The sequence below is a fragment of the Heptranchias perlo genome, unplaced genomic scaffold (genome assembly GCF_035084215.1).
Source record: "Heptranchias perlo isolate sHepPer1 unplaced genomic scaffold, sHepPer1.hap1 HAP1_SCAFFOLD_623, whole genome shotgun sequence".
Taxonomy (NCBI): Eukaryota; Metazoa; Chordata; class Chondrichthyes; order Hexanchiformes; family Hexanchidae; genus Heptranchias; species Heptranchias perlo.
The window spans coordinates 83,751-97,744 of NW_027139648.1; the positions used below are offsets into that span (position 1 = coordinate 83,751).

At 53.3% G+C, this 13,994-nt stretch overlaps 1 protein-coding gene across 1 annotated transcript in view; it reads right to left on the reverse strand.

The window, feature by feature from the left end:
* The window catches only part of LOC137317654 (glutamate receptor ionotropic, NMDA 2D-like), a 113,324-nt gene that overhangs the window by 77,392 nt on the left and 21,938 nt on the right, over window positions 1–13,994 (reverse strand). Inside the window, exon 2 of the mRNA XM_067980824.1 lies at window positions 9,318–9,958. Within this exon, the coding sequence (XP_067836925.1) occupies window positions 9,318–9,958 (641 nt within the window). The remainder of the gene's footprint in view (window positions 1–9,317; window positions 9,959–13,994) is intronic.

The window sequence follows — 13,994 nt, forward strand, 5'->3', positions numbered from 1 at the left end:
TCTCCCTCCGACAGTGCAGCGCTCCCTCAGTACTGGGACCGGGGGAGTGTGGGCCTGGATTATGGGGCTCGAGTCCTAGAGTATATCCATCTACCTCCGACAGTGCAGCACTCCCTCAGTACTGGGACCGGGGGAGTGTGGCCTGGATTATGGGGCTCGAGTCCTAGAGTATATCCATCTCCCTCCGACAGTGCGGCACTCCCTCAGTACTGGGACCAGGGGAGTGTGGGCCTGGATTATGGGGCTCGAGTCCTAGAGTATATCCATCTCCCTCCGACAGTGCAGGCGCTCCCTCAGTACTGGGAACCGGGGGGAGTGTGGGCCTGGATTATGGGGGCTCGAGTCCTAGAGTATATCCATCTCCCTCCGACAGTGCAGCGCTCCCTCAGTACTGGGACCGGGGGAGTGTGGGCCTGGGTTATGGGGCTCGAGTCCCAGAGTATATCCATCTACCTCCGACAGTGCAGCACTCCCTCAGTACTTGCACCGGGGAGTGTGGGCCTGGATTATGGGGCGTCGAGTCCTAGAGTATATCCAATCTCCCTCCGACAGTGCTGCGTTCCCTTGTGCCTTGCGCTCGTTTCCTGATACAACATGGTTCCAGTTCAGTGAGAAACAGTCGAAAGATTTAATCTCTTTGACGTGCTTTTCCCAGCTCTGAGTGCAAGAGAACAATCCATTTACTTGGAAATGAGAGGGAGTTGGAAGTTTGCTGGGGGATGTTCGATGAGATGTGAAAGAGACGGTTAATCCCATTGATTCGTTCTTAAATAACGACTGACTAATTAATTTCGAGGCAGTAAACCGTGTGATTAAAAGATCCTGTTATACTCCATCTACACTGTCCCATCAAACACTCCCAGGGCAGGTACAGGGTTAGATACAGAGTAAAGCTCCCTCTACACTGTCCCATCAAACACTCCCAGGGCAGGTACAGGGTTAGATACAGAGTAAAGCTCCCTCTACACTGTCCCATCAAACACTCCCAGGGCAGGTACAGGGTTAGATACAGAGTAAAGCTCCCTCTACACTGTCCCATCAAACACTCCCAGGGCAGGTACAGGGATAGATACAGAGTAAAGCTCCCTCTACACTGTCCCATCAAACACTCCCAGGGCAGGTACAGGATTAGATACAGAGTAAAGCTCCCTCTACACTGTCCCATCAAACACTCCCAGGGCAGGTACAGGGTTAGATACAGAGTAAAGCTCCCTCTACACTGTCCCATCAAACACTCCCAGGGCAGGTACAGGGTTAGATACAGAGTAAAGCTCCCTCTACACTGTCTCATCAAACACTCCCAGGGTCAGGTACAGGGTTAGATACAGAGTAAAGCTCCATCCACACTGTCCCATCAAACACTCCCAGGGCAGGTACAGGGTTAGATACAGAGTAAAGCTCACTCCACACTGTCCCATCAAACACTCCCAGGGCAGGTACAGAGTTAGATACAGAGTAAAGCTCCCTCCACACTGTCCCATCAAACACTCCCAGGGCAGGTACAGGGTTAGATACAGAGTAAAGCTCCCTCTACACTGTCCCATCAAACACTCCCAGGGCAGGTACAGGATTAGATACAGAGTAAAGCTCCCTCTACACTGTCCCATCAAACACTCCCAGGGCAGGTACAGGGTTAGATACAGAGTAAAGCTCCCTCTACACTGTCCCATCAAACACTCCCAGGGCAGGTACAGGGTTAGATACAGAGTAAAGCTCCCTCTACACTGTCTCATCAAACACTCCCAGGGTCAGGTACAGGGTTAGATACAGAGTAAAGCTCCATCCACACTGTCCCATCAAACACTCCCAGGGCAGGTACAGGGTTAGATACAGAGTAAAGCTCACTCCACACTGTCCCATCAAACACTCCCAGGGCAGGTACAGAGTTAGATACAGAGTAAAGCTCCCTCCACACTGTCCCATCAAACACTCCCAGGGCAGGTACAGGGTTAGATACAGAGTAAAACTCCCTCCACACTGTCCCATCAAACACTCCCAGGGCAGGTACAGGGTTAGATACAGAGTAAAGCTCCCTCCACACTGTCCCATCAAACACTCCCAGGGCAGGTACAGAGTTAGATACAGAGTAAAGCTCCCTCCACACTGTCCCATCAAACACTCCCAGGGCAGGTACAGGGTTAGATACAGAGTAAAGCTCCCTCTACACTGTCCCATCAAACACTCCCAGGGCAGGTACAGGGTTAGATACAGAGTAAAGCTCCCTCCACACTGTCCCATCAAACACTCCCAGGGCAGGTACAGGGTTAGATACAGAGTAAAGCTCCCTCCACACTGTCCCATCAAACACTCCCAGGGCAGGTACAGAGTTAGATACAGAGTAAAGCTCCCTCTACACTGTCCATCAAACACTCCCAGGGTCAGGTACAGGGTTAGAGACAGAGTAAAGCTCCCTCTACACTGTCCCATCAAATACTCCCGGGGCAGGTTCAGGGTTAGATACAGAGTAAAGCTCCCTCTACACTGTCCCATCAAACACTCCCAGGGCAGGTACAGGGTTAGATACAGAGTAAAGCTCCCTCTACACTGTCCCATCAAACACTCCCAGGGCAGGTACAGGGTTAGATACAGAGTAAAGCTCCCTCTACACTGTCCCATCAAACACTCCCAGGGCAGGTACAGGGTAAGATACAGAGTGAAGCTCCCTCTGCACTGTCCCATCAAACACTCCCAGGGCAGATACAGGGTTAGATACAGAGTAAAGCTCCCTCTACACTGTCCCATCAAACACTCCCAGGGCAGGTACAGGGTTAGATACAGAGTAAAGCTCCCTCTGCACTGTCCCATCAAACACTCCCAGGGCAGATACAGGGTTAGATACAGAGTAAAGCTCCCTCTACACTGTCCCATCAAACACTCCCAGGGCAGGTACAGGGTTAGATACAGAGTAAAGCTCCCTCTACACTGTCCCATCAAACACTCCCAGGGCAGGTACAGGGTTAGATACAGAGTGAAGCTCCCTCTACACTGTCTCATCAAACACTCCCAGGGACAGGTACAGGGTTAGATACAGAGTAAAGCTCCCTCTACACTGTCCCATCAAACACTCCCAGGGCAGGTACAGGGTTAGATACAGAGTAAAGCTCCCTCTACATTGTCCCATCAAACACTCCCAGGGCAGGTACAGGGTTAGATACAGAGTGAAGCTCCCTCTACACTGTCCCGTCAAACACTCCCAGGGCAGGTACAGGATTAGATACAGAGTAAAGCTCCCTCTACACTGTCCCATCAAACACTCCCAGGGCAGGTACAGGGTTAGATACAGAGTAAAGCTCCCTCCACACTGTCCCATCAAACACTCCCAGGGCAGGTACAGGGTTAGATACAGAGTAAAGCTCCCTCCACACTGTCCCATCAAACACTCCCAGGGCAGGTACAGGGTTAGATACAGAGTAAAGCTCCCTCCACACTGTCCCATCAAACACTCCCAGGGCAGGTACAGGGTTAGATACAGAGTAAAACTCCCTCTACACTATCCCATCAAACACTCCCAGGGCAGGTACAGGGTTAGATACAGAGTAAAGCTCCCTCTACACTGTCCCGTCAAACACTCCCAGGGCAGGTACAGGGTTGGATACAGAGTAAAGCTCCCTCTACACTGTCCCGTCAAACACTCCCAGGGCAGGTACAGGGTTAGATACAGAGTAAAGCTCCCTCTACACTGTCCCATCAAACACTCCCAGGGCAGGTACAGGGTTAGATACAGAGTAAAGCTCCCTCTACACTGTCCCGTCAAACACTCCCAGGGCAGGTACAGGGTTAGATACAGAGTAAAGCTCCCTCTACACTGTCCCGTCAAACACTCCCAGGGCAGGTACAGGGTTAGATACAGAGTAAAGCTCCCTCTACACTGTCCCTTCAAACACTCCCAGGGCAGGTACAGGGTTGGATACAGAGTAAAGCTCCCTCTACACTGTCCCATCAAACACTCCCAGGGACAGGTGTCGCAGAGTTTGAGCTGAATTGGGATTCACTGTCGAACTGGGAGCTCAGCTCTGACTTGATTTAATTGCAAGTGTCCTGATGTTTTATAAATGCAAACCCTCAGCCACCGTGAATCTCCCACAGTGACACTTTGATCTGCAATCAATTCACCTTCAGAAATCTCACCGCAGCCCGCACTGATCTGAAGCATCACAGCATGGAACAAGCTGCAGTCTCGGAAACAGACTCTCCCTCCTTCTCTCTCTCTCTCTGTCTGTCTTTCTCTCTCCATCTCTCCGTCTCTCTCTCTGACTCTCTGTCTGACTCTCTCTCTCTCTCTCTCTCTGTCTCTCTCTCCATCTCTCCGTCTCTCTCTCTCTCTCTCTCTCTGTCTCTCTCTCTCTCTCTCCAACTCTCTGTCTCTCTCTCTGTCTCTCTCTCGCTCTCTCCGTCTCTCTCTCTCTCCATCTCTCTCTCTCTGACTCTCTGTTTTTCTCTCTTTCTCTGTCTCTCTCTCTCTCTCTGTCTCCCTCTGTGACTCACTCTCTGACTCTCTCTCTCTCTGTCACTCGCTGTCTCTCTGTCTCTCTCTCGCTCTCTCCGTCTCTCTCTCTCTCTCCGTCTCTCTCTCTCTCTCTAACTCTCTCTCTCTGTCTCTCCCTCTGTGTCTCTCCGAAACACTCTCCCTCTCTCTACATCTCTCCCCCTTTCTCTCCGAAACACTCTCTCTTTCTCCATGTCTTTCTGCCTCTCTCTCCTGAACAATCTCTCTCTGTCTCCCTGTCTCTCTCTCTCTCAGTCTCTCTATGTCTCTCCCTCTTTCTCTCAGCAGCACTTTCTCTCTAGCTCAACGCCTTTCTGTCTGTCTGTCTGTCTCTCTCCGAAACAACCTCGAACTCTCTCTCCATCTCTGTCTGTCTCTCTCTCTCTTTCTCCGTCTCTGTCTGTCTCTCTCTCTCACTCTCCGAAACACTCTCTCTCTGTCTCTCAATCTCCAAAACACTCTCCCTCTCTCTCTCACTCTCCAAAACACTCTCTCTGTCTCAAACCCTCTCTCTGTCTGTCTCAGTCAATCTCTGTGTGCCTGTCCATCTCTGTCAATCTGTCTGTTTGTCTCTGTCAATCTGTCTGTCTGTCTCTCTCTCTGTCCATTTCTCCAACACACTCTCTAGTTACAGAATCCCAGATCCAACAGTGTGTTTGGGGAGAGTCTGAATGGGCTCCTGATTACAGAATCCCAGATCTAACAGTGTGTGTGTGGGAGAGTCTGAATGTGCTCCTGATTACAGAATCCCAGATCTAACAGTGTGTGTGTGGGAGAGTCTGAATGGGCTCCTGATTACAGAATCCCAGATCTAACAGTGTGTGGGAGAGTCTGAATGGGCTCCTGATTACAGAATCCCAGATCTAACAGTGTGTGTGGGAGAGTCTGAATGGGCTCCTGATTACAGAATCCCAGATCTAACAGTGTGTGTGGGAGAGTCTGAATGGGCTCCTGATTACAGAATCCCAGATCTAACAGTGTGTGTGGGAGAGTCTGAATGGGCTCCTGATTACAGAATCCCAGATCTAACAGTGTGTGTGTGGGAGAGTCTGAATGGGCTCCTGATTACAGAATCCCAGATCCAACAGTGTGTGTGGGAGAGTCTGAATGGGCTCCTGATTACAGAATCCCAGATCTAACAGTGTGTGTGGGGGAGTCTGAATGGGCTCCTGATTACAGAATCCCAGATCCAACAGTGTGTGTGGGAGAGTCTGAATGGGCTCCTGATTACAGAATCCCAGATCTAACAGTGTGTGGGAGAGTCTGAATGGGCTCCTGATTACAGAATCCCAGATCTAACAGTGTGTGTGGGAGAGTCTGAATGGGCTCCTGATTACAGAATCCCAGATCTAACAGTGTGTGTGGGAGAGTCTGAATGGGCTCCTGATTACAGAATCCCAGATCTAACAGTGTGTGTGGGAGAGTCTGAATGGGCTCCTGATTACAGAATCCCAGATCTAACAGTGTGTGTGTGGGAGAGTCTGAATGGGCTCCTGATTACAGAATCCCAGATCTAACAGTGTGTGTGGGAGAGTCTGAATGGGCTCCTGATTACAGAATCCCAGATCTAACAGTGTGTGTGGGAGAGTCTGAATGGGCTCCTGATTACAGAATCCCAGATCTAACATTGTGTGTGTGGGAGAGTCTGAATGAGCTCCTGATTACAGAATCCCAGATCTAACCGTGTGTGTGTGTGGGAGAGTCTGAATGGGCTCCTGATTACAGAATCCCAGATCTCACACTGTGTGTGGGAGAGTCTGAATGGGCTCCTGATTACAGAATCCCAGATCTAACAGTGTGTGTGGGAGAGTCTGAATGGGCTCCTGATTACAGAATCCCAGATCTAACAGTGTGTGTGGGAGAGTCTGAATGGGCTCCTGATTACAGAATCCCAGATCTAACAGTGTGTGTGGGAGAGTCTGAATGGGCTCCTGATTACAGAATCCCAGATCTAACAGTGTGTGTGGGAGAGTCTGAATGGGCTCCTGATTACAGAATCCCAGATCTAACAGTGTGTGTGGGAGAGTCTGAATGGGCTCCTGATTACAGAATCCCAGATCTAACAGTGTGTGTGGGAGAGTCTGAATGGGCTCCTGATTACAGAATCCCAGATCTAACAGTGTGTGTGGGAGAGTCTGAATGGGCTCCTGATTACAGAATCCCAGATCGAACAGTGTGTGTGGGAGAGTCTGAATGGGCTCACTGATTTCAGTGTGAGTTCTCAGCTTTCATTGTGTATCAAGCATTTCAATAATACAGACTGAGAGACGCATCTCTGTGAGTAAATATTTGTGCAGTCAAACAAAGCAATACTGTTGTGCATCTGTTCGATTTCACTGCCCATCTCTCCCTTCGCAATCCAGCCACTCGCTGGGGGACGGGTCCCCACGGGCACTGCTGCCTGTAAATGGGGAGAGGTGGGTGAGAGGGTTAATCCCCCTCCGATAGGGAACAGGCTGCCCGGTGTCTGAGTGTAAATGGGGAGAGGTGGGTGAGAGGGTTAATCCCCCTCCGATAGGGAACAGGCTGCCCGGTGTCTGAGTGTAAATGGGGAGAGGTGGGTGAGAGGGTGAATCCCCCTCCGATAGGGAACAGGCTGCCCGGTGTCTGAGTGTAAATGGGGAGAGGTGGGTGAGAGGGTTAATCCCCCTCCGATAGGGAACAGGCTGCCCGGTGTCTGAGTGTAAATGGGGAGAGGTGGGTGAGAGGGTTAATCCCCCTCCGATAGGGAACAGGCTGCCCGGTGTCTGAGTGTAAATGGGGAGAGGTGGGTGAGAGGGTTAATCCCCCTCCGATATGGAACAGGCTTCCCGGTGTCTGAGTGTAAATGGGGAGAGGTGGGTGAGAGGGTTAATCCCCTCCGATAGGGAACAGGCTGCCCGGTGTCTGAGTGTAAATGGGGAGAGGTGGGTGAGAGGGTTAATCCCCCTCCGATAGGGAACGGGCTGCCCGGTGTCTGAGTGTAAATGGGGAGAGGTGGGTGAGAGGGTTAATCCCCTCCGATAGGGAACAGGCTGCCCGGTGTCTGAGTGTAAATGGGGAGAGGTGGGTGAGAGGGTTAATCCCCCTCCGATAGGGAACAGGCTGCCCGGTGTCTGAGTGTAAATGGGGAGAGGTGGGTGAGAGGGTTAATCCCCCTCCGATAGGGAACGGGCTGCCCGGTGTCTGAGTGTAAATGGGGAGAGGTGGGTGAGAGGGTTAATCCCCTCCGATAGGGAACAGGCTGCCCGGTGTCTGAGTGTAAATGGGGAGAGGTGGGTGAGAGGGTTAATCCCCCTCCGATGGGGAACAGGCTGCCCGGTGTCTGAGTGTAAATGGGGAGAGGTGGGTGAGAGGGTTAATCCCCCTCCGATAGGGAACAGGCTGCCCGGTGTCTGAGTGTAAATGGGGAGAGGTGGGTGAGAGGGTTAATCCCCCTCCGATAGGGAACAGGCTGCCCGGTGTCTGAGTGTAAATGGGGAGAGGTGGGTGAGAGGGTTAATCCCCCTCCGATGGGGAACGGGCTGCCCGGTGTCTGAGTGTGAATGGGGAGAGGTGGGTGAGAGGGTTAATCCCCTCCGATAGGGAACAGGCTGCCCGGTGTCTGAGTGTAAATGGGGAGAGGTGGGTGAGGGGGTTAATCCCCCTCCGATTGGGAACAGGCTGACTGATTGGCGTGCCTTGGTTTGAAAGACCAGCCCCACTTTGTCCTTCCAGACTGAATTGAGCCGAGTTAAATCTAATGGGGCAAAGTTTTCAATTTGCCCCCAGGGAAACATCTGGTTTCACCTCCTGGTCTATTTTGAATGCCCCCCTCTGCTCCTCCTTCATCCCTCCCTTCTCACTGAGCATCGCTGTCTTCGATCTTGGTCTCCTTGCAATGCCTTTCAGCACTCGTCCACTTCACAAAGCCTGCGAGTGATCTCATCGCTGCCTTCTCAATGTTTCTTGGGCTTGATTGGTCATGACAAGTTGAGTTCAATACAGACCTGCCCCTGGGAGTGTTTGATGAGACAGGGTAGAGGGAGCTTTACTCTGTATCTAACCCTGTACCTGCCCTGGGAGTGTTTGATGGGACAGTGTAGAGGGAGCTTTACTCTGTATCTAACCCTGTACCTGCCCTGGGAGTGTTTGATGGGACAGTGTAGAGGGAGCTTTACTCTGTATCTAACCCTGTACCTGCCCTGGGAGTGTTTGATCGGACAGTGTAGAGGGAGCTTTACTCTGTATCAAACCCTGTAACTGACCCTGGGAGTGTTTGACGGGACAGTGCAGAGGGAGCTTTACTCTGTATCTAACCCTGTACCTGCCCTGGGAGTGTTTGATGGGACAGTGTAGAGGGAGCTTTACTCTGTATCTAACCCTGTACCTGCCCTGGGAGTGTTTGACGGGACAGTGTCGAGGGAGCTTTACTCTGTATCTAACCCTGTACCTGCCCTGTGAGTGTTTGATGGGACAGTGTAGAGGGAGCTTTACTCTGTATCTAACCCTGTCCCTGCCCTGGGAGTGTTTGATGGGACAGTGTAGAGGGAGCTTTACTCTGTATCTAACCCTGTACCTGCCCTGGGAGTGTTTGATGGGACGGTGTGGAGGGAGCTTTGCTCTGTATCTAACCCGTGCTGTACCTGCCCTGGGAGTGTTTGATGGGACAGTGTAGAGGGAGCTTTACTCTGTATCTAACCCTGTACCTGCCCTGGGAGTGTTTGACGGGACAGAGTGTAAGACTGTGTGAGATCCTGTTTGTTCGCGATGACTCCCAAATCTCTCGCGAACGCTCCCAACCTCTCACAGACCCGCTAAACCTCCAGCGAGCCCGTCCCTCCCTCCCTCTCCTCCGGCCCCCATCACTCACCTGTGCAGGCTCCCGGTGCTGTGGCCCGAGCTCCCTGCGCCGCAGGCCCCTCCCGCGATCTGCGGCGGCTGCCTCCCGTCCCGGTGCAGGGCCTGTGCTCCCCGGGTGACGATCCCCACCCCGTCTCTGACCCGCTGGTTGAGATGGTTGCGCCAACCAGACCAGAGAACGGCGAAGGAGCCCGGGGGCAGGTCTCTGGAGGAGGAGGAGGAGGAGGAAGGTGAGGAGGAAGAGGCCCCACCCGGACCCAATGCCAAACCGGCCCCCACCAGGAACCAGACGTGTCCCGGCCCCGTGAGCCCCGCCTCCCTGGCGGCCCTGAATACGATGGCGGCCTCCTCTTGAGAGCAGTACAGCAGCCGGACCTGGGCACCAGCCTCCCTCACCGGTCCCTGGTTGGTCCTCAGCCTGCTGGCCAGGGCTCGATCCCCGGGGTTCAGGTGCTGGACCCCCCTGACCACCCAGCCCACGTAGCTGCTGTCAGTCAGGACCTGCACGTAGCCCACGAACGCCCGATAGCCAGGGTGCAGGGTGGTCACCACTCCGAATTCTGTCCAGTCGTACTCCTCCAGGACCTTGAAGATGACCGAGAGTTGCTGCTGGGTGGAGAGGCCAAGCTGGAGGAAAGTCGAGCCCCTCTCCTGTTGGGGACAGAAAGGAGGTCAATGCAGGCAGGTCCGACACAGAGGAAGGCAGGAATTGTCCCCTCCGTCTCCACAATCCCTCAATCCCACCTACCCACCTTCTCCCCAATCCCTCAATCCCACACCTACCCACCTTCTCCCCAATCCCTCAATCCCACCTACCCACCTTCTCCCCAATCCCTCAATCCCACCTACCCACCTTCTCCTCAATCCCTCAATCCCACCTACCCACCTTCTCCCCAATCCCTCAATCCCACACCTACCTACCTTCTCCCCAATCCCTCAATCCCACCTACCCACCTTCTCCCCAATCCCTCAAACGCACCTACCCACCTTCTCCCCAATCCCTCAATCCCACCTACCCACCTTCTCCCCAATCCCTCAATCCCACCAACCCACCTTCTCCCCAGTCCCTCAATCCCACCTACCCACCTTCTCCCCAATCCCTCAAACCCACCTACCCACCTTCTCCCCAATCCCTCAGTCCCACCTACCCACCTTCTCCCCAATCCCTCAATCCCACCAACCCACCTTCACCCCAATTCCTCAATCCCACCTACCCACCTTCTCCCCAATCCCTCAGTCCCACCTACCCACCTTCTCCCCAATCCCTCAATCCCACCTACCCACCTTCTCCCCAATCCCTCAATCCCACCTACCGACCTTCTCCCCAATGCCTCAATCCCACCCACCCACCTTCTCCCCAATCCCTCAATCCCACACCTACCCACCTTCTCCCCAATCCCTCAATCCCACCGACCCACCTTCTCCCCAATCCCTCAATCCCACCGACCCACCTTCTCCCCAATCCCTCAATCCCACCGACCCACCTTCTCCCCAATCCCTCAATCCCACACCTACCCACCTTCTCCCCAATCCCTCAATCCCACACCTACCCACCTTCTCCCCAATCCCTCAATCCCACACCTACCCACCTTCTCCCCAATCCCTCAATCCCATCTTCTTCCCCATATCTCTCAATCCCACCTACCCACATCCCTTGATCATAGAGGGAGGTTTTAAGGAGCGTCTTAAAGGAGGAGAGAGAGAGGGGGAGAGGTTTAGGGAGGGAATTCCAGAGCTCAGGGCCCAGGCAGCTGAAGGCACGGCCGCCAATGGTGGAGCGATGGGAATCGGGGATACGCAAGAGGCCAGAATTGGTGGAGCGCAGAGATCTCGGAGGGTCGGAGGAGGTTACAGAGATAGGGAGGGGGGGGCGAGGGCCATGGAGGGATTTGAACAGGAGGATGAGAATTGTAGGGGCTGGAGGAGGTTACAGAGATAGGGAGGGGGGTGAGGGCCATGGAGGGATTTGAACAGGAGGATGAGAATTGTAGGGGCTGGAGGAGGTTACAGAGATAGGGAGGGGGGACGAGGGCCATGGAGGGATTTGAACAGGAGGATGAGAATTGTAGGGGCTGGAGGAGGTTACAGAGATAGGGAGGGGGGGCGAGGGTCATGGAGGGATTTGAACAGGAGGATGAGAATTGTAGGGGCTGGAGGAGGTTACAGAGATAGGGAGGGGGGGCGAGGGCCATGGAGGGATTTGAACAGGAGGATGAGAATTGTAGGGGCTGGAGGAGGTTACAGAGATAGGGAGCGGGGGGGGGAGCAGAGAGTTCTGGACGAGCTGGAGTTTACGGAGGGCGGGCGATGGGAGGCCGGGCGGGAGAGCATTGGAATAGTCGAGTCTGGAGGTAAAGGGCACGGGTGAGGGTCTCAGCAGCGGACGGGCTGAGGCAGGGGGCGGAGACGGGCGATGATACGGAGGGGGAAGTCGGTGACGGAGCGGATACGGGGGTCAGGAGCTCAGCTCGGGGTCAAATCGGACGCCAAGGTCGCGAACGGCCCGGTTCAGCCTCAAACAGAGGCCGGGGAGAGGGACGTAGTCGAAGGCTCGGGGAATGGAATTGTGGAGTTGTAGAGGGAGCGTTACTCTGTATCTAACCCTGTACCTGCCCTGGGAGTGTTTGATGGGACAGTGCAGAGGGAGCTTTACTCTGTATCTAACCCTGTACCTGCCCTGGGAGTGTTTGACGGGACAGTGTTGAGGGAGCTTTACTCTGTATCTAACCCTGTACCTGCCCTGGGAGTGTTTGATGAGACAGTGTAGAGGGAGCTTTACTCTGTATCTAACCCTGTACCTGCCCTGGGAGTGTTTGATGAGACAGTGTAGAGGGAGCTTTACTCTGTATCTAACCCTGTACCTGCCCTGGGAGTGTTTGATGGGACAGTGTAGAGGGAGCTTTACTCTGTATCTAACCCTGTACCTGTCCCTGGGAGTGTTTGATGGGACAGTGTAGAGGGAGCTTTACTCTGTATCTAACCCTGTACCTGCCCTGGGAGTGTTTGATGGGACAGTGTAGAGGGAGCTTTACTCTGTATCTAACCCTGTACCTGCCCTGGGAGTGTTTGATGGGACAGTGTGGAGGGAGCTTTACTCTGTATCTAACCCTGTCCCTGCCCTGGGAGTGTTTGATGGGACAGTGTGGAGGGAGCTTTACTCTGTATCTAACCCTGTACCTGCCCTGGGAGTGTTTGATGGGACAGTGTAGAGGGAGCTTTACTCTGTATCTAACCCTGTACCTGCCCTGGGAGTGTTTGATGGGACGGTGTAGAGGGAGCTTCACTCTGTATCTAACCCTGTACCTGTCCCTGGGAGTGTTTGATGGGACGGTGTAGAGGGAGCTTTACTCTGTATCTAACCCTGTACCTGTCCCTGGGAGTGTTTGATGGGACGGTGTAGAGGGATCTTTACTCTGTATCTAACCCTGTACCTGCCCTGGGAGTGTTTGATGGGACAGTGTAGAGGGAGCTTTACTCTGTATCTAACCCTGTACCTGCCCTGGGAGTGTTTGATGGGACGGTGTAGAGGGAGCTTCACTCTGTATCTAACCCTGTACCTGTCCCTGGGAGTGTTTGATGGGACGGTGTAGAGGGAGCTTTACTCTGTATCTAACCCTGTACCTGTCCCTGGGAGTGTTTGATGGGACGGTGTAGAGGGATCTTTACTCTGTATCTAACCCTGTACCTGCCCTGGGAGTGTTTGATGGGACAGTGCAGAGGGAGCTTTACTCTGTATCTAACCCTGTACCTGCCCTGGGAGTGTTTGACGGGACAGTGTAGAGGGAGCTTTACTCTGTATCTAACCCTGTACCTGCCCTGGGAGTGTTTGACGGGACAGTGTAGAGGGAGCTTTACTCTGTATCTAACCCTGTACCTGTCCCTGGGAGTGTTTGATGGGACAGTGTAGAGGGAGCTTTACTCTGTATCTAACCCTGTACCTGCCCTGGGAGTGTTTGACGGGACAGTGTAGAGGGAGCTTTACTCTGTATCTAACCCTGTACCTGCCATGTGAGTGTTTGATGGGACAGTGTAGAGGGAGCTTTACTCTGTATCTAACCCTGTACCTGCCCTGGGAGTGTTTGATGGGACAGTGTAGAGGGAGCTTTACTCTGTATCTAACCCTGTACCTGCCATGTGAGTGTTTGATAGGACAGTGTAGAGGGAGCTTTACTCTGTATCTAACCCTGTACCTGCCATGTGAGTGTTTGATAGGACAGTGTGGAGGGAGCTTTACTCTGTATCTAACCCTGTACCTGCCCTGGGAGTGTTTGATGGGACAGTGCAGAGGGAGCTTTACTCTGTATCTAACCCTGTACCTGCCCTGGGAGTGTTTGATGGGACAGTGTAGATGGAGCTTTACTCTGTATCTCACCCTGTACCTGCCCTGGGAGTGTTTGATGGGACAGTGTAGAGGGAGCTTTACTCTGTATCTAACCCTGTACCTGCCCTGGGAGTGTTTGATGGGACAGTGTAGAGGGAGCTTTACTCTGTATCTAATCCTGTACCTGCCCTGGGAGTGTTTGATGGGACAGTGTAGAGGGAGCTTTACTCTGTATCTAACCCTGTACCTGCCCTGGGAGTGTTTGATGGGACAGTGTAGAGGGAGCTTTACTCTGTATCTAACCCTGTACCTGTCCTGGGAGTGTTTGATGGGACAGTGTAGAGGGAGCTTTACTCAGTATCTAAC